Here is an 18,780-nt window from a genome sequence, read left to right as displayed (position 1 = left end):
ATGATGTGCCTTGGAGTGGGTTTGTTGGGGTTAAGAAAACTTGGTGTTCTGTTTGCTTCTTGAATTTGAGGCTTTAGTTCCTTCCACAGGCTTGGGAAGTTCTCGTCTATTATTTGTTTGAGTATATTCTCCATTCCATTTTCTTTCTCTTCTCCCTCTGATATACCTATTATTCTTATGTTATTCTTTCTGATGGAGTCAGACAATTCCTGTAGGGCTTTCTCATTTTTTATTATTCTTGAGTCTCTTTCTTCTTCTCTCTGTTGTGCCTCAAGTTGTTTGTCTTCTATTTCACTAATCCTATCTTCAATCTGGGCTGTTCTGTTAGCTAAGCTTGTTACCTCGTTTTTCAGCTCGTGAATTGAGTTTTTCATTTCTGTTTGATTTGTTTTTATAGTTTCAATTTCCTTGGTAATATATTCTTTGTGTTCATTGAGTTGTTTTCTGATCTCCCTATATTGCCTTTCTGTGTTTTCTTGTATATCTCTGAGTATTTTTAACATTTCTATTTTAAATTCTCTGTCATTTAGCTCCAAGGCTTCCAATATGTTAAGTCTTTTCTCCATAGATTTTTCCACATCTATTTGTGATACCTCTCTTTCTTTTGTATCCATAATATTCGATTTCCTCTTTCTTATCGGCATCTGAGGGTGGTCTTATTGATAGCACTAATTAGAATTAATAAAGAGTAAAAAGTAAAAAAAAAAAAAAGATAAAACACCCCACAAAAAAAACAGTAATAATTTATTATTTCCCCCTTTTTTCTCTCTTCTCTTTCCCTCCTCTCCCCTCCTCAGGGAAATATCGTGCCTATAATGGAGGGCCTGATTTGGGGTGAAGAGTTCAAGGGGCAAAAAAAGGGAGTAGGGACCTACTAAATGCAAAAAAAAAAAAAAAAAAAAAAAAAAAGGAAGAAAATCTTAGACAAGCATAAGATGATTTGCTTGTAAGTGATGGTCAACTAAGAGATATAATGAGAGGGATAAGAGGGAATCAGAAAAAAGGACCAAAAGAGAATAATAAAGAAGAAAAAATAAAAATAATAAGTAAAAATCTGTTGTATTAAGTGGAGCGAAGACTAAATACAATGGAGACCTTGGGTTGGGAGGACCCAAAATGCCACAAAAATAAACAAACAAGAGAAAAAATAAATAAAAACAAAAGCAAAAAAGAGAAATAAAACCAAAAAAAGCCTTGAGTCCCAAATTAACTAATTTGTTCGTGATTGAGGATTATATGGGAGGAAAGTAAAATGAGAAAAGAAAAAACGAGTAGAAAGGAAAAAATAAGAAAAAGAGAAAAACGAAGGAAGAAATAAAATAGGAGGAGAAAAAAACAAAATAAAGCAAGACAAAAAAAAACAAAAGAGGAGAGAGTGAGAGTTAAGTGTTTTGGAGTATAACCTTAAAGGAGGGTGAGGATGAAGAAGAAAAATAAAATGCAACACTCATGGGTAGTGTAGTTCAAGAAAGGGGAAGCATAAGATGGGCAGAGAATAGAAGGACCGAGGTGGAGGAAATAAAGGCAAAAAGATAGAAGAAACAAGCAACAACAACAACAAAAAAAAAAAATTAGTGGATCAAGTTGTAAAGTCTGTGGGTTTTTCTTGATTTTGAGAGGTTAACTTCTTCCTTTTTCTTTTCTCTCCCTCTTCCTAGTCGGTGACTCTGTACCCCAGGCTCTGCCCCTGTGTCACTCTTAGTTAGGGATTTGCAGTTGATGGGATTCTATGGCAATGTCATATAATTGGCTTTAGTCTTGCTGGAAGTAAAGGCTTGTTGGCGTTTGCCGGGTCCAACGATGAGAGAGTTTGCTTTCCTGGATTCTCTCTCCTAGTCCCCCCTTTCTGAATTAGCAGCCTGGTGATCCAGCTATAAGGCTGCAACTGCTTCTGCCTGGGGAGTAAGAGGCTCAAAGAGCTGGGAAATCCCCACTCTATCCCCACTCAGTGCAAGGCTTTGGGAAAGGCTCTGAGAGTCAGGGCCTCCAGTGTAATCAGGCGGGGGTGGGAGTCAATTGTTGTCAAGGTGACTGTTCAGCGCCTATCATTTAGTTGGACCTCTCAACCCAGGCTTTCCACACTTTGTAGCCTGTTTTTGCAGGGAAGAAGAGGCACTAGTCTCTGCTTACGACTAGTGTAGTATAGACCTTATTATCTGCCAAGTCCTTCTTGTTAGCGTTTATCCCTGAATATGGAGGCTCTATCAATCAGAAGTTGTCCCCGCCCCTTTACGGAGAGACACTAAAAAATATCACGCCTCTTGTCTTGGATCGCTGAACTGAGAGAGATCTTATCAATTAGAACCGAGGGTGCGCAGATTTTATGGGTTAAGCTAATTTCAGTGATTGGGTCGCAGCTGTGTTTCCGAAGGTATTTTAGGCTGCCTGCGCGCACCCCTCCCCCAACGCTTGATTGTTAGCTTGAATGGCTGGGTGAGGTGCCCCGCCCACGGAGAGAATCTCCCAAGCCTCTCCCTATCCCCCGCCGCTGGCGGCTGGACCGCACCAGGCGCAGGATAATGGAGCCCCCTGGGTGTGTGGGCCAGTAGGGCGCCCTGGGCGCGTGGAATGCCCAAGGCACGCGCGCGAATGGGGCGCTCAGGGCACCGGTGGCCGGCGACCCCCACTCGCAGTGTGCGGGCCGCTGGGAACGTCAGCAGTGCTCAACCGGACCGGGCGCGCGCGCGGCGGCTCGTGGCGGCCGCTCGCGGTGGCGGTTCGCGGGGGCTCACGGCAGCTCGCGGTGGCGGTTCGCGGGGGTTCGCGGCAGCTCGCGGGCTCGCGGCGGCTTGCGGTTCCCAAGTATATGGGCTGACTCACCGCGGGGCGCACTCCCTGGCGGCTTGAATGAGCGTCGCTGCGGTAGCTTCCTCCACACCCTCGTCTCTCAGATTCAAGTGATAACAGTCCTTTTGCTTTCAGTTTGTGTGGAACTCCGGAATGCTCCGAGGATAAATTTTTCTGTTTCTAGTTGATAAATTTGTTGTGATTTAGGGGAGAGCTGTCGGACGCGCTTCTCACGGCGCCATTTCCGTGACGTCACCTCCCCATTTCATATGAAACATTCTCAAGAATAAACCATATATTGGGCCACAAAACTTGCTTCAACAAATTTTAAAATATTGAAATTATACCAAGCATATTCTCTGACCATATGAAATTAGAATTCAACTGCAAAAAGGAAGTAAAAGAAAAAAATACAAAAATGTGGAAATTAAACAACATACTTCTAAAAAATGACTGGGTCAAAAAAGAAGTAAAAGCTGATCAAAAGATATATACAGACAAATGAGAATGACAACACAACAGATCAAAACTGGGATACACTAAAAGCAGTAATATGAGGAAAACTTATGTCATTACAGACCTATCTCAAGAAACAAGAGAGATCCCAAGTAAACAATCTAACATCACATCTTAAAGAACTAGAAAAAAAAGAACAAAGGCAACCCAAAGTCATCAGAAGATACAAAATTTAAAAAAAAATAGAACTGAAAGAAATAGAGTACAAAATATTATTTAAAAATTAATACAATAAAGAGCTGGCTCTGAGAAAAGATCAATAAAATTGACCAACTCCTGGCTAGATTCACTAAGGAAAAAGGAGAAAGGACTCATATATACAAAATCCATAATGAAAGAGAAGTTACTACAGACATCATAGATATACAAAGGATCATGCTAGAATACTATGAAAGATTATATGCTACCAAATTCAACAACCTAGATGAAATGGATAAGTTTCTAGAACTATACAATCTTCCTAGACTGAATCATGAAGAAGTAGAAAACTGATAAACAGTGAGAAAATAGAAACTACTATCGAAAACCTCCAAAAAAATAAAAGTCAAGGGCCAGATGTCTTCACTAGTAAATTCTATCAAACATTCAAAGATTTAGTACCTATCTTTTTCAAAGTCTTCCAAAAAATTGAAGAAGAGTCAATACTGCATAACACATTTTATGAGGCCAACATAACCCTGATAACAAAACCTGGAAAGCACAACACAAAAATAGAAATTATACTACATACCAATTTCTCTAGAGAACATAGACACAAAAATATTAAACAAAACATTAGCAATTTGAATACAACAATACATTAAAAATAATAATACATCGTGATTAAGGGACACAAGGATGGTTTAACATGTGCAAATCAATCAATGTAATACACCACATGAACAAAAGAAAGGGCAAAAATCATATGATCCTATCAATAGATGCAGAAGTGATGTCCAATAAAATACAACACCATTTTATGATTAAAACACTCAATAAAATGGGTATAGAAGGAAAGTACCTCAACATAATAAAGGGCATATATGAAAAACCCTCAGCCAAAATCATACTCAATGTTGGAAACTGAAAGCTTTTCCTCTAAGATCAGCAAAAGACAAGGCTGTCCACTCTGTTCACTCTTATTCAACATAATTCTGGAAGTCCTAGCCAGAGCAATCAGGCAAGAGGAAGAAATAAAAGGCATCCAATCAGGAAAAAAGTAGTAAAGCTATCACTTTTTTCAGATGACATGATTCCGTATATAGAAAACCCCAAAAACTCCACAAAAAAACTATTAGAAACAATAAGCAAATACATAAAGTCACAGGACACACAATCAATATATGAGTCTACTGCTTTACTATATGCAAAAACTGAAATTTCAGGGAATGTATTGAAAAAAAGCAATTCCTTTTACAATTGCAACAAAAAAAATAAAATAATATACCTAGAAATAAACTTAACAAAGGATGAGGAGGACCTATATACTGAAAACTACAAAGCATTATTAAAAGAGATTGAAAAAGACCACAATGAAATGGATAATCTATGTTTGTGAATTGGGAGAATGAACGTAGTTAAAATGGCCATATTACCCAAAGCAATATACAGATTTAATGCAATTCCCATTAAAATCCCAATGTCATTTTTTAAAGACGTAGAACAAAAACATCATCAGATTTGTATGAAACCAATAAAGACCTTGAATAGCTAAAGCAATCTTGAGAAAAAAAACAAATCTGGAGGTATCACACTACCTAACTTCAAATTATACTACAGAACCACAATACAGGCAGTCCCCGTGTTACGAACAAGATAGTTCTATAGGTTTGTTCTTAAGTTGAATCTGTATATAAGTTGGAACAGGTACATCTACCTATTAAATACAACTTAGACAGATGTTTATCTTAACATAGTATTTATTTTTACCTTTCTGTGCATATGAATACTGAAACATTTTCAAATACAACCTTAAACCATCTTGAATGATGAAGAAGATGATGGACTCGTTGGAGAGGCTGGAACTGGTGTTAGAGAGAGTTTGATTCTGCTGCTGGAGTCAGTTTCTTGAAGTTGGCATCAAGGGAGGTTTGTACAGAGCTTTTCTTTTTCTCATTCATAATTGACCCTGTAGCATCTCAGACCTTCCGTAACTGAACAGTAAAACTTGGTGAACCTCTTCGAATCAGGATCATGCTTCTCTAACTTTGCCATTCCTGCTTCAATGAGGCAAAAACATCAGCTGACTCTTTTGTAGAAAACTTTTTCAGTTCTGGAGTTTCTAGGTCTCTGTTATCTTCCCTAAATGCTATCATCTGCTTCCATAAGGTCTTCATTGGTTAGTTCTTTGCCATGGAAATTGATTAACTCTATGATACAATTTTCACTGCTGTACAACTGCAGTTGATTACCAATAGGCCTATGGCATTCTGTTCATAAGTACGAGGATATGTAAGTCATATGTAAGTCATATATTTGTAAATCAAGAATATGCTATGATTAATACAGCTGGTATTGGCAAAAAAAAAAACAGATACAGACCAGTGGAACAGAATTGACAGCCCAGAAATGAAACCATGTGTATGGGCAAATAAGTTTTAACAAAGGAGCTAAAAGTACACAATGGAGAAAAGAAAGCCTCTTCAATAAATGGTTCTGGGAAAATTGGAAAGCTACATGCAAAAGAATGAAACTTGACTACAGTTTGTCCCCAATCACAAAAATTAATTCAAAATAAACCAAAGACCTAAAAATAAGATCTTAAACAATAAATTACATAGAAAAAAACATAGGTACTGAACTTATGGACCTTGGCCATAGAGAACATTTTACAAATTTGACCCCAAATGCAATGGAAGTTAAGGCATAAATAAATAAATGGAACTATATTAACTAAAAAGTTTCTGCGTAGCAAAAGAAACTAACATCAAAAAAAAAAAAATCAACCAACAAAATCAGAGATAATATTCACAAACAATAGATCCAACAGGAGTTAATATCCAAAATACATATTTTTTAAAAAACTCACAGAGCTCAACAACAATCTAATTAAAAACTGGGGTGAGGACCTGAACAAATACTTCTCTCATGAAGACATACAAACAAAAAAATAGGTATATGAAAAGATGCTCATTTTTGCTAGCTATAAGAGAAATGCAAATCAAAACTACAATGAGATACCACCTGTAAAGCCAGTAGCCACGGTCACCATCACAGCCACCTGGCCAGTGTAGGTTTGCATTAGATTTGGACAAACGGTAATGAAACAACGGAGCCAAGAACTGGTGGGCCATCATTTTAATCCTAGCTTGCACCCAGCGGGCAAGTAAAAACACACACTGGGCTCCAAAACCCACTCATTCAGTGCTCACAAAGCTACTGACTTATCCGAGTTTCCTAGGATCAAAGTTTTCTAGTTCACTAGCCTTATTCACCTCTGTTCCCCATCTCATTCTCTCTGCACAAACTGTCTTCTCCTTCAGCACTCCGCCATCTTGGCTGCTTCTCTCTCTTCCACGTGGCCTTACTCTGCTCTCCTCCTAGAACACAATCACTCTTCTCCTGGAACAATGTGATCTCTCTTCCTTTTAAAACTTTTTGGCATAAAAGCCTTGCCTCAACACACATTAATACAATCACGTCCATCCCAAGCAATTACCTGAGCAACGGGCTTCCACGTGGGCAGCACCATCTTTAACAAAGTGAGCATAATATATTTTATCTGCCCAACACCACCTCACAGCTGTTAGATTGGCTGTTCAAAAAGACTGGTAATAACAAATGTTGGCAATGGTAAATATTATTGTTATTGTTGTTGTTATTGTTGTTACAAAATAGAAAATTTTCAATAACATCAACACGTGATTTTTTTGGCTACCATTGGTTAGGACAATTTCCTATTAAACTAAATTTGATAGGGTATAGATCTAATATACTATATATATATATATATATAGAGAGAGAGAGAGAGAGAGAGATACATTTGCTAGTGCATCATATGTAATCGATTTCCTAGATTGTCTTTAACACCTCCCACCCAGGAATACAGGAGCACTCTGAAGCCCTAAGCTCCCATACCCCTGTGGAGAACTATTGAAGCAGGACACTCCCCTACCCCTGAGGAGATGACTGGCTCCCAAGAAGCAATAAAGATGCGATTAGGCCTGACCTGTGGTGGCGCAGTGGATAAAATGTCGACTTGGAATGCTGAGGTCGCCGGTTTGAAACCCTGAGCTTGCCTGGTCAAGGCACATATGAGAGTTGATGCTTTCTACTCCTTCCTTCTCCTCCCTCTCTCTCTCTATCTTTCTGTCTCTCTTTCTCCCATCCTACCCTCCTCCCTTAAAATGAATAAAGTATTAAAAAAAAAAAAGATGCGATTAGATCAGAACACCATGGAGAAGAAATTAGATCCCAGGAAACAGCCATCCTGCTTGATGATTCTTACAATGCTGTGAACCAGCTAACCTACTAAACTGCATGCCCCTCACTATACTAATCTTACCTGAAAAGTATATACCGTATTTCCCCATGTATAAGATGTTTTTTTTTTTCAAAAAATTTGGTCTTAACTGGCTGCCTCTTAATACAGTGGTTGTAGATATTTTTGCTTGCATTTCCCACTTTTTCACACTTGTTTTTGCACTCATGGTTGGAGACAGTGATTCATCATCAGACACAGATGAGGACAAGCTAATGAATGGGAGTTTTGACAGTGACGAGGAGTTGTATGAATTTTATGATGAATAAAACTTGAGTACAGTAACTTTATATAATACATTCTTTTTCAAATTTCAAGCCCCAAAATTAAGGTGCATCTCATACATGGATCTTCTTATAGATGGGGAAATACAGTAATCAGCCCTCGCTATGGAGATTGTAAGGCAGACTTTGAACTAAGATATGTTGCCTGTCCGCTCATCAACAAAACAACACAGAATAAGTGCTCGCGAGGATGTGGAGAAAAGGGAACCCTCCTGCACTGCTGGTGGGAATGCAGACTGGTGCAGCCACTGTGGAAAACAGTATGAAGATTCCTCAATAAATCAAAAATCGAACTGCCTTTTGACCCAGCTATCCCACTTTTAGGAATATACCCCAAGAACACCATAGAACGGCTCCAAAAGGAGAAATGCACCCCATGTTTGTGGCAGCATTGTTCACAATAGCAAAGATCTGGAAACAGCCCAAGTGTCCGTCAGAGGACGAGTGGATTAAAAAGTTTGGGTACATATATACTATGGAATACTACTCAGCCATAAGAAATGATGACATCGGATCATTTACAGTAACATGGATAGACCTTGATAGCATTATACGGAGTGAAATAAGTAAATCAGAAAAAACTAAGAACTATATGAATCCATACATAGATGGAACATAAAAATGAGACTCAAAGACATGAACAAGAATGTGATGGTAACGGGGGTGAAGGGGTGGGGGGAGGGGGTGATGGGGCGAGGAAGGAGAGAGGGGGTGGGGGAGGGGAGTGGCACAAAGAAAACCAGATAGAAGGTGACGGAGACAATTTGACTTTGGGTGAGGGGTATACAGCACAATCAAATGTCAAAATAATCTGGCGATGTTTTCTCTCAACATATGTACCCTGATTTATCAATGTCACTGCATTAAATTTAACAACAAAAAAAAAGATATGTTGCCTCTCTTCTCAAGTTGCTGAGCAATCTTGATTAAAGACACCTGTTTCCCTTTCAGACCCAGTCTCTGTTTTTGGCTTTTGCAGCGGCAGGTGACCTGAACTATGACCAGATGTAGTCCAATAAAATATTTATTCCAGTAATAGAGTGAGACAATTTTTTAAAAATCACATTTAAATCACTAAGTAGTTAAAAAAAAGTAGCAAAAAATGTAAAGGCGATACATTTATGACTAAAGTTTGGGGAATACTGGTTATTTGCTCCACTCCTTTTCTCTTTTTCACAAAGAAGAAATTAGGTTTAGAAAAGGAAAGAATTCCCGTAACCTAGATTTATGGAGAGAATTGGTGACAGGGCTGGGCTGGGATATTGTCTTAATTTTCATTATGTATTTTTAGTTTTTTATGAACGTTCGCATGGTCAGACACTCATCAGGGAGCTTTAGAGGATTCTCTCATTTGTCCTCACAAAAAAAAATGTTTTAAATATGTAACAGGACAATATACATATCCACAAGAAAACCCTGAATTTCAAAAAGATTAAGGATCTTTTTCAAGGTCTCAAACCTGGCACATATTACAGAAGGCTCTTACCAGACAATTACAACTATAAAAATTGCAGCATGGAATTTTCTTATCTAAATCTGTATCTTTCCATGCCTTCAATGCAAACCACTCGTGAGTCTGAATTCCAGTTTGTATACTTAACATTTCAGGTATGGGGTTTCTGTTTGCTCTGGTGGTAGCCCCAGAGAACTCTGGCTTTTGTTCAGTTCCTCCTGAGTACAAAGTGGGAGCCTCTCCCCAGTCTCACCTGCAGCAGCTCCAGCGCTGAGACCTTGCTTCTCCTCTCCAGCTCTGAGATCAGCTCCTGCAGGGCCTGGCTATCCTGAGCCAGCTTGACCTCTGTTTCCCCCAAGATTCTCAAGTGTTTCCTCTCTTCCTTCTCTAGCTTCTGCAGTTGCCTGTGTTCCTCTTCAGCCAGGAAGTTTTTCTGTTGCTCAAACTCTGCCTGAATCCTCAATTTGTGTGCCTCCACCATTTCCTTCAGTGTCAATAGAAAGAGGAAGTTGGTTTTATCAAAATCATCCGAGCCACTTTTGCAATGTTGGTATCTATACCTACATCTAATCCTTGCAGACTCACCACTCTGGCTTGGTCTAGGAATATCCACACAAACACAAAAACACACAAAAAATATTGCTGTGGATGTGGGTGGCTGCGGCTCCTGGAATTCAGGGGAGGATGGGATTGGGGTGGGGGGTAGGAAGGGACACACTGTAACTGCACTAGAGTAATAGTTTCAATGGTTCATGGTATCAGAGATGTCCTCGGCTTTTCTCAAAACCCAGTTAGCACCCAAATATGTCCTTTTGTCTTCATGGATCAGTGTTACTGACAGCAACACCTGGCTCCACTTGAACAACCTAACAAAAATAGGCACACAACACCATTTCTAAGTCCTGTGGAAAGAAATTATTTGTGAGGTTCTTTGCTCTCCCTCTTGTGCTAGTGATCAGAGGGTCACCTGATGACATGAAATGACCGACCCCTTTAGCCACCACAGCTTGGTTCACCCTCCCTTGGCCTCAGATTGGCCCCTTCTGGTATCTGTTGGCCATGAGTTCCTTCAACTCCTCTCTATCCCTGACCTGCCCCACCTCCAAATCACCAGTACAGAATAAGCTTTAGTTCTCCATTCTGCTAGGGACTAGTGAGCTGGACACAGTCAAGCAATAAACTAGTCAAACTGATTTTCTTACCTCTGGCCCTGGTGGTTCCCTCAAGTCTGTTCCTCACAGCCCGTTATGTCCTGACAGGCCTAGCCTTATCTTTCTTGGGATGGCTCTGTCCCAGATACCAAGGCACTGATGCAATGATCCCCTAAGGCTAAGCTTAAAGAGTGGGAAATTTAAGGCATAGCTTTTTCCTGGACACCTTCTCCCAAGAATCCTGATCTTTGTGTGTGATTGGAAGCTCTCTCTGAGCTCCATACCTTTTATTTCCCTCTATCAGGAGACCTAGAGGACTTTGGTTCTTAAAGTGAGATATGCTGATACTATCACTCCTCAGACAGGTATAGCTATGGTTAAGGCTTTCTTGAGGCTAGGACCCTGGGCTTTGCCTAAGCTTTTGATCTAAGACTCCTTTTGGGATTCTCTTGCCTTCCAGGCGGTTCTCTTCTTTGCAACATCCACTTCTAACTTCTCAGCCATCTCTTGCTCCTTTCTCAGTTTCTTTAATGCCACCTGGAGCTTCTCCTGCAAAGACAGATATCAAGTTAATGCCCAACCAGACCAAGAAGTAGGGTGATAAGATGTGGGGATAGATCATCTGAGTTATTAGAAAAGCTTCAGGGAGGACTAGAGTCTGACTGGGATGCAAATTTTGTTGATAGGAATATTTTGGGAAAAGCCCCATGTTTCTAAGAAAAGAGCCACAGTGATGGAGTGGTATGGTGAGAGCACACTCTTTCCTAATTAACCAGGAAACCACAAGGAAATATGATCCTCGTAGCATTTCCCACAGCATCTCCCCTGATCCTGAGGAATGTAAAGATTGTGATGAGCCTTAAATTAGACATGGAAGGTATAGAATACTCTCTTTCTCAGTTCCTCAAATCTATAGGCAACTCTCTCCCATCCCCAGTTCTGGGTAAATAATCATTAAAACCTAATCTCATTTCTATCTGTTTATGCCTTTGTAACAAGGCCTCACCTGGTACTCCTGAGCAGCCTCCTCAATCGGGACCATGGAGTGGTCACGGTGTTTCCGGGACTGGGAACACACCAAGCAAAGAGCCTCCCCATCTCTCTCACAGAATAGGTGAAGTTTCTCTCCATGCACCCCACATCGCTCCCTCTGTATGCCCTCCTCAGCATCTTGGCTGATTCGTCTTAGTTTGTCCACCATGTTGGCTAGTTGAAGATTGGGCCGGAAGGTCTTGAGCAAGAATTTTCTCCGGCACACAGGACAGGTGCCACGCCCATTTTTCCCAACCTGAGAGATGCAATCATGGCAGAAGCTGTGGCCACATTTAATGCTCACAGGTTTTACTGTGGGATCCAAGCAGATCGGGCATGTGACTTCCTCCCACATCATTGCCAAGGTCTTTGCCGAGGCCATACAGGAATGTTCCTATTAAGTAGTACTGTGGATATCCTGAGGTGACCTAGTGAGAAGAAGAGAAAAGTTACAGAAAAGATAAAAAAGATTGTGTGAGAAAAAAAAAAACAAGTCATATGTGGGACAGTAAACTGGAGGGGGTTGAAACAAAATAAGAACATTAACCTATATAACAAAACCTTCTCCTCCACAGTCTGGTCCACTGACCCAGTCAGACAGAAAAGGTTATTGAGTCCCCTAAAGAGACAGTAAAAACTGTTGGGAACCTTCTTTGAAGCCTAATGTCACCTCCCGCTAAGGGGAGATACACCTACACCATACTCTCAACTCCACCAGAGGCTCTTTCATTGACTGAATCTAACAGGCAGCCAGCAGACAAAAGCAGCTAGAACAGTGGTTCTCAACCTTTCTAATGCCGTGACCCCGCAATAAAGTTCCTCATGTTGCGGTGACCCAAACCAAAAAATAATTTTGGTGGCTACTTCATAACTGTAATTTTGCTACAGTTATGATTCGGAATATAAATACCTGATATGCATTATGTATTTTCCGATGGCTTTAGGCGACCCCGATGGGGTCGCGACCCACAGGTTGAGAACCACTGAGCTAGAAGATCTTGAGGTGCCTTGGTACTTTTCCTGACCTTTCCCCTGGGCTGTGCGCTGATCGAAGCTGGCCTTGTTGTGCAGCATTGTCCTTTCCACACACACTTCAGCCAGCAGAGGCAGCTACAAATAGTGAATCATTTGTAGCTCCCAATGAGTTGCTGAGAGCCTTTCACACACAGCATCTTACATTAGCCAGCACCAGGTTTCCTCCCAAGAGGCCCAGAACTGAATACCCTGTGGCCAGCATTAGAAACATCAGAGCAAGATCAATTAGTTACACAAGCAGCATATCCAAAGGAGGATTTCATCAGGCTCCAAACCCAGCTGAGGTGAATTCCACTTCCTGTGATCAGCACTGGCACAGCAGCTAGCATGCTCTGGTCAAGGTAGAGCCTCACAAGAAGCTAGCCTCTGGATCAACCCCACTCACAATGGGCCAATAGCAATGAAGACTCAATTACAACTGGAGGACCCACATAAGGAATACTCCTGGTACACCCAGTGCAGATTATCAAAAAGACTGCATCACTGGACCCAACTTAACACCTATTACATAAGGCTACCCCACAAAGACTGTGTTTCATAGCAGATCTATATAATATGATATATAGAAACAAACACATGAAGGCAGCCAAAATAGGAGACAAAGAAAAAGGCTTCAAATGACAGAACAGGAGAAATCTCTAGAAAAGAGTTAAATGAAATGGAAATAACCAACTTAACAGATAAAGAGTTCAAAGTAATGGTTATACAAATGCTCACAGAACAAAGTGAGAACTTTAACAGAAACCATAAAAAAGAACCAGTCAGAAATGAACAATACAATATCCGACATCAAGAATACACTTAAAGGAATAAACAGTAGGTTGGAGGAAGCAGAGGATCGAATCAGCAATTTGGAAGACAAAGTAGAAAAAAAAACACCAAGGCCCCGTTTCCTGTCTCTCCCCGTTTCCAGCTTCAGAAAAAAAAAAAAAGAAAGAAAGAAAGAAAGAAAAAAAGAAAAAAAACACCAAGTCAGAATATCAAAAAGGAAAAAAATACAATATGAATAAGGATAGTTTAAAAGATCTTTGGGAAAAAATAAAGCATAACATCTGAATCACAGGGATACCAGAAGAAGAGAGAGAGAAAGGCATCTAGAAACTATGTGAAGAAATAAGGACCAAAAATTTCTCTAACCTGATGAAAGAAAAAGACACAGAAGTCCAGGAAGCGCAGGAAATCCTAAACAAAATGAACCCCCAAAAGCCCACACCAAGACATGTCATAATTAAATGGGAAAGTTTAAAGACAAAGATAAAATCTTAAAAGCAGCAAGAGAAAAGCAGACAGTTACCTACAAGAAAGCTCCTTTAAGATTGTCAGCTGATTTTTCTGCAGAAACACTTCAGGCCAGAAGGGATTGGCATGAAATGTTCTAACTGATAAAAAGCAAAGCCCTGGCCAATTGGTTCAGCAGTAGGGCATCGGCCCAGCATGTGGGACTCCTGGGTTCGATTCCTGGTCAAGGCATACAAGAGAAGTGATCATCTGCTTCTCCACCCTTCCTCTGACCCTTTTCCCTATCTCTCTCTCTCTTCCCCTCCTGCAGCCATGGCTTGAAGGTTCAAGCAAGTTGGCCCCAGGTACTGAGGATGGCTCTGTGGTCTCACTTCAGTCACTGAAATAGCTCAATTACCAAGCAATGGAGCAGTTGGCCCAGATGAGCAGAGCATTGCCCTGTAAGGGGCTTGCCGGGTGGATCCTGGTTGGAGCGCATGCTGGAGCCTGTCTCTCTGCCTCATTATCCCCCTCCTCTCACTTAATTAAAAAAAAAAAAAAGCAGTGACCTACAACCAAAACTACTCTACCCAACAAGGCTATTATTTAAAATTGAAAAAGAAATAAAGAGCTCCCCAGACAAGAAAAAGCTAAAAGAGTTTGTACCTCCAAATCAGTATTATGAACAATGTTAAAAGGCCTGTTTCAATAAGAAGAAGAAAAGAAGAAAGAAAAGATGAACATAGTTAAAAGAATAAAATGGCAATAAACATGTGCCTATCAATAGTCACTTTAAATGGAAATTATTGAGGCCCTGGCCGGTTGGCTCAGCGGTGGAGCATCGGCCTAGCGTGCGGAGGACCAGGGTTCGATTCCCGGCCAGGGCACACAGGAGAAGCGCCCATTTGCTTCTCCACCCCTCCGCTGCGCTTTCCTCTCTGTCTCTCTCTTCCCCTCCCGCAGCTAAGGCTCCATTGGAGCAAAGATGGCCCGGGCGCTGGGGATGGCTCTGTGGCCTCTGCCTCAGGCGCTAGAGTGGCTCTGGTCGCAACATGGCGACGCCTCGGAGGGGCAGAGCATCGCCCCCTGGTGGGCAGAACGTCGCCCCATGGTGGGCGTGCCGGATGGATCCCGGTCGGGCGCATGCGGGAGTCTGACTGTCTCTCCCTGTTTCCAGCTTCAGAAAAATGAAAAAAAAAAAAAAAAGATAAAAATTAAATGGAAATTATTGAAATGCTCAAAATCAAAAGACATAGGGTAGCTGAATGGATAAGAAAGCAAGACCCATACATATGCTGTCTGTAAGACAACCCCCTTGGAAAAAAGTAAAAGAATAGAAAAAGATATTTTGTACAAATGGAAATTTTAAAAATAGCTGGACAACAATACTTATATCTGACAAACTAGACTTTAAAACAAAGTCTGTAGTAAGAGACAAAGAAGGACACTACATATGATAAAGGAAGCAATTCAACAAGAGGATATAATTCTTGTAAACACTTATGCTCCTAATATAGGAGCACCCAAATACGTAAAGCAAATCTTGATGGACATAATGGGAGATATCAACAATAATACAGTGATAGTATGGGATTCTAACATCCCATTGACAAAAATGTATAGATCTTCTGGAGAGAAAATCAAAAAGGAAATGGTGGCCTTAAATGATATATTAGGTCACAAAAAACTTAACTGATATCTTCAGAGCATTTTACCCAAAGCAACAGAATATACATTCTTTTCAAGTATACATAGAACATTTTTTAGAACAGAACACTTGTTAGGATGCAAAACAAGTCTCAATAAATTTAAGATTGAAATTGTATCAAGCATCTACACTGACCACCAATGGTATAAAACTGAAGTCAACCACAAGAAAAAAAGAAAAGAAAAGCATACAATGTATGGAGATGAAATAACAAGTTACTACACAATGAAAAAGTTAACAATGAGATGAAGGAACAAATCAAAAGATATTGTGAAGCAAATAAAAATGAGAACACAAAATAACAAAATCTATGGACACAGCAATAGCAGCCTTAAGAGGGAAATTCATAACATTACAGGTTTATCTCAAGAAAGAAGAAAAATCTTTTTTTATTTTATTTAGAAAATTAATTTTAACAGGGTGACATTGATCAATAAGAGTACATAGGTTTTAGGTAAACATTTCTATAGCACTTGAACTGTTCATTATGTTGTATACCCATCACCCAAAGTCAAATCATTTTCCATCACCTTACATTTCTCCCTCTTTATACCCTTCCGACTGCTCTCTTCTCCCTCCCCCTCACCCATATCCCTTTCTCCCTTTAACCACTTCACTTTGTTCTATGTCCATGAGTCTGTTTTATATCCCACCTATGTGTGAAATCATGCAGTTCTTAGCTTTTTCTGATTTACTTATTTAACTCAGTATAATGTTCTCAAAGTCCATCAACAAGAAAAATCTGAAATGAACAATCTAACTTTATACGTAAAGGAACTTGGAAAAAAATAAAGCCTAAAGTTAGTAGAAGGAAGAAATAATAAAGATCAGAGCTAAAAATTTTAAAATATATAGTCTAAATAAACAAAATGATCAATGAAACTAGGATCTGGTTCTTTAAAAAGATTTTAAAAAAAGATTGACAAACCTTTAACCAGATTCATCAAGAAAAAAAGAGAGAGGACCCAAATAAATAAAATTAGAAATAAAAGAGGAGCAGTAACTACAGACACCAAGGAAATATAAAGAATTGTGAAAAAAATATTATAAACAAATCGAACAATCTGGACAAATCAATAAATTCTTAGAAACATACAATCTTCTAAAACTGAATCAGAAAGTGTAAGAGAATCTGAACAGATAGATTACAGCTAGTGAAATGGAAACAATAATGAAAATACTCCAAACAAACAAAAGTCCCAAACTGAATAGCTTTACCAATGAATTTTACCATATATTCAAAGAAGAATTAACACTTATCCTGCTCAAACTATTCCAAAAAGTTCAGGAGGAGGGAAGACTCCCAAGCTCATTTTATGAGACCAGCATTATTCTAATTCCAAAACCAGGAAAAGCTACTACAAAGAAAGAAAAATATAGGCCAATATCTGATGAACATAGATGCTAAAATCCTTGACAAAATGTTGGCAAACCAAATCCAGCAATACATTAAGAAGGTTATAACCATAATCAAGTAGAATTTATTCTGGGTATGCAAGGTAGGTACATCTGCAAGTCAACAAACCTGATACACCAAATAAACAAAATGAAGAATAAAAGTCACACGATCATATCAATAGATGCAGAAAAAGAATTTGATAAAATCCAGCACCCATTTATGTTAAGAACTTTTAGCAAAGTAGATATAGAGAGAACATATCCCAACATCATAATGGCCACATATGACAAACCCACAGCCAACATCATACTGGATGGGCAAAAACTACAAGTGTTTGCTTAAGATCAGGAATAAGACAGGATGTCCGTTATCACCACTCTTATTCAATATAGTACTTTAAATCCTAGCCACAGTAATCAAACAAAAAGAAATAAAAGCTATCCATATCGGAAAGGAAGAATTAAAAGTCATTATTTGCAGATAGCATGTTACTGTATATACAGAACACTAAAGATTCCAGTAAGACTCTACTAGAACTGATAAATGAACTCAGTAAAATAGCAGGATACAAAATAAATATCAAAAAATCAGTTGCATTTTTATACATCATTATTAATCTATCCAAAAGGTAAACTAAGAAAACAATCCCATTCACAACTGCTTCAAAAAGAATAAAATACCTAGAAATAAACTTAACCAAGAGTGTAAAAAATTGTGCTTGGAATATTATAAGACATTGAAAGAAAGAAATTAAAGAAAATATAAGTGGAAGCATATACCATGTTCACAGACAGAAAATATTAACATCATTAAAATGTCAGTATTATCCAAAGCAATCTATACATTTGATGCTATTCCTAACAAGATGCCAATTGTGTATTTCACAGAACTAGAACAAATATTTCAAAATTTTATATGGGAGCACAAAGACCCCAAATAGCCATACCAATCTTGAAAAAGAAGAACAAAGTTGGAGGAATCACACTACCTGATATTAAACTATACTACAAGGCCTTAGTAAACAAAACAGCATGCTATTGCCATAAAAACAGACATATATATCAATGGAACAGAATAGAAAATCCATGAATTAGCCCATGCCTATATAGTCAATTAATATTTGACAAAGGAGACAAGAACACACAATGGGGTGAAAGCAGTCTATTCAATAAATAATGTTAGGAAAATTGGACAGGTACCTATTAAAAAAATGAAATTAAACCACCTTCTTACACCATACATGTGAATAAACTCAAAATAGATTAAAGACTTAAATATTTGATTCAAAACTATAAAAATCTTAAAAGAAAACATAGGCAATAAAATTTCAGACATTTCTCATAACATTTTTTCAGTTATATCTCCTCAGAAAGTAAAAGGAGAGAAAAGATAAACAAATGGAATTATCTCAAACTAAAAAAATTTTGCACAACAAAGGAAACCATCAACAAAATGAAAACTGACTGAATGGAAGAACATATTTACCAACATCAGATAAGAAATTATGCAAATTTTACAAAGATCTTATAAAACTCAACACCAAAAGAAACAAAAAAATTCAATTGGAAAATGAGCAAAAAACCCGAACAAACACTTTTTCTGAAAAGGACATACAGATGGACAAAAGACATATGAAAAGATGTTCTATGCTACTAATCATCAGAGGAATGCAAATTAAAACCACAATGAGATATCACATCACACCTATCAGAATGACTATCATCAATAAAACAACATA

The 18,780-nt window shown here is 38.9% G+C and overlaps 1 protein-coding gene across 3 annotated transcripts in view; it reads right to left on the bottom strand.

The window, feature by feature from the left end:
* The window catches only part of LOC136318449 (E3 ubiquitin-protein ligase TRIM21-like), a 31,095-nt gene that overhangs the window by 10,305 nt on the left and 2,010 nt on the right, over positions 1-18,780 (bottom strand). For all 3 annotated transcript variants that reach the window (XM_066250765.1, XM_066250767.1, XM_066250766.1), the window contains exons 2-4: positions 11,657-12,110; positions 11,104-11,199; positions 9,753-9,983 (exon numbers count right to left, since the gene is read on the bottom strand). In XM_066250765.1, coding sequence (XP_066106862.1) covers positions 9,753-9,983; positions 11,104-11,199; positions 11,657-12,064 — 735 coding nt within the window. In that variant the 5' untranslated portion in view covers positions 12,065-12,110. The remainder of the gene's footprint in view (positions 1-9,752; positions 9,984-11,103; positions 11,200-11,656; positions 12,111-18,780) is intronic.

The sequence above is a fragment of the Saccopteryx bilineata genome, chromosome 1 (assembly GCF_036850765.1).
Source record: "Saccopteryx bilineata isolate mSacBil1 chromosome 1, mSacBil1_pri_phased_curated, whole genome shotgun sequence".
Taxonomy (NCBI): domain Eukaryota; kingdom Metazoa; phylum Chordata; class Mammalia; order Chiroptera; family Emballonuridae; genus Saccopteryx; species Saccopteryx bilineata.
The sequence above is the reverse complement of the archived record's forward strand: the minus strand, read 5'-3'. Positions and strand labels throughout refer to the sequence as shown.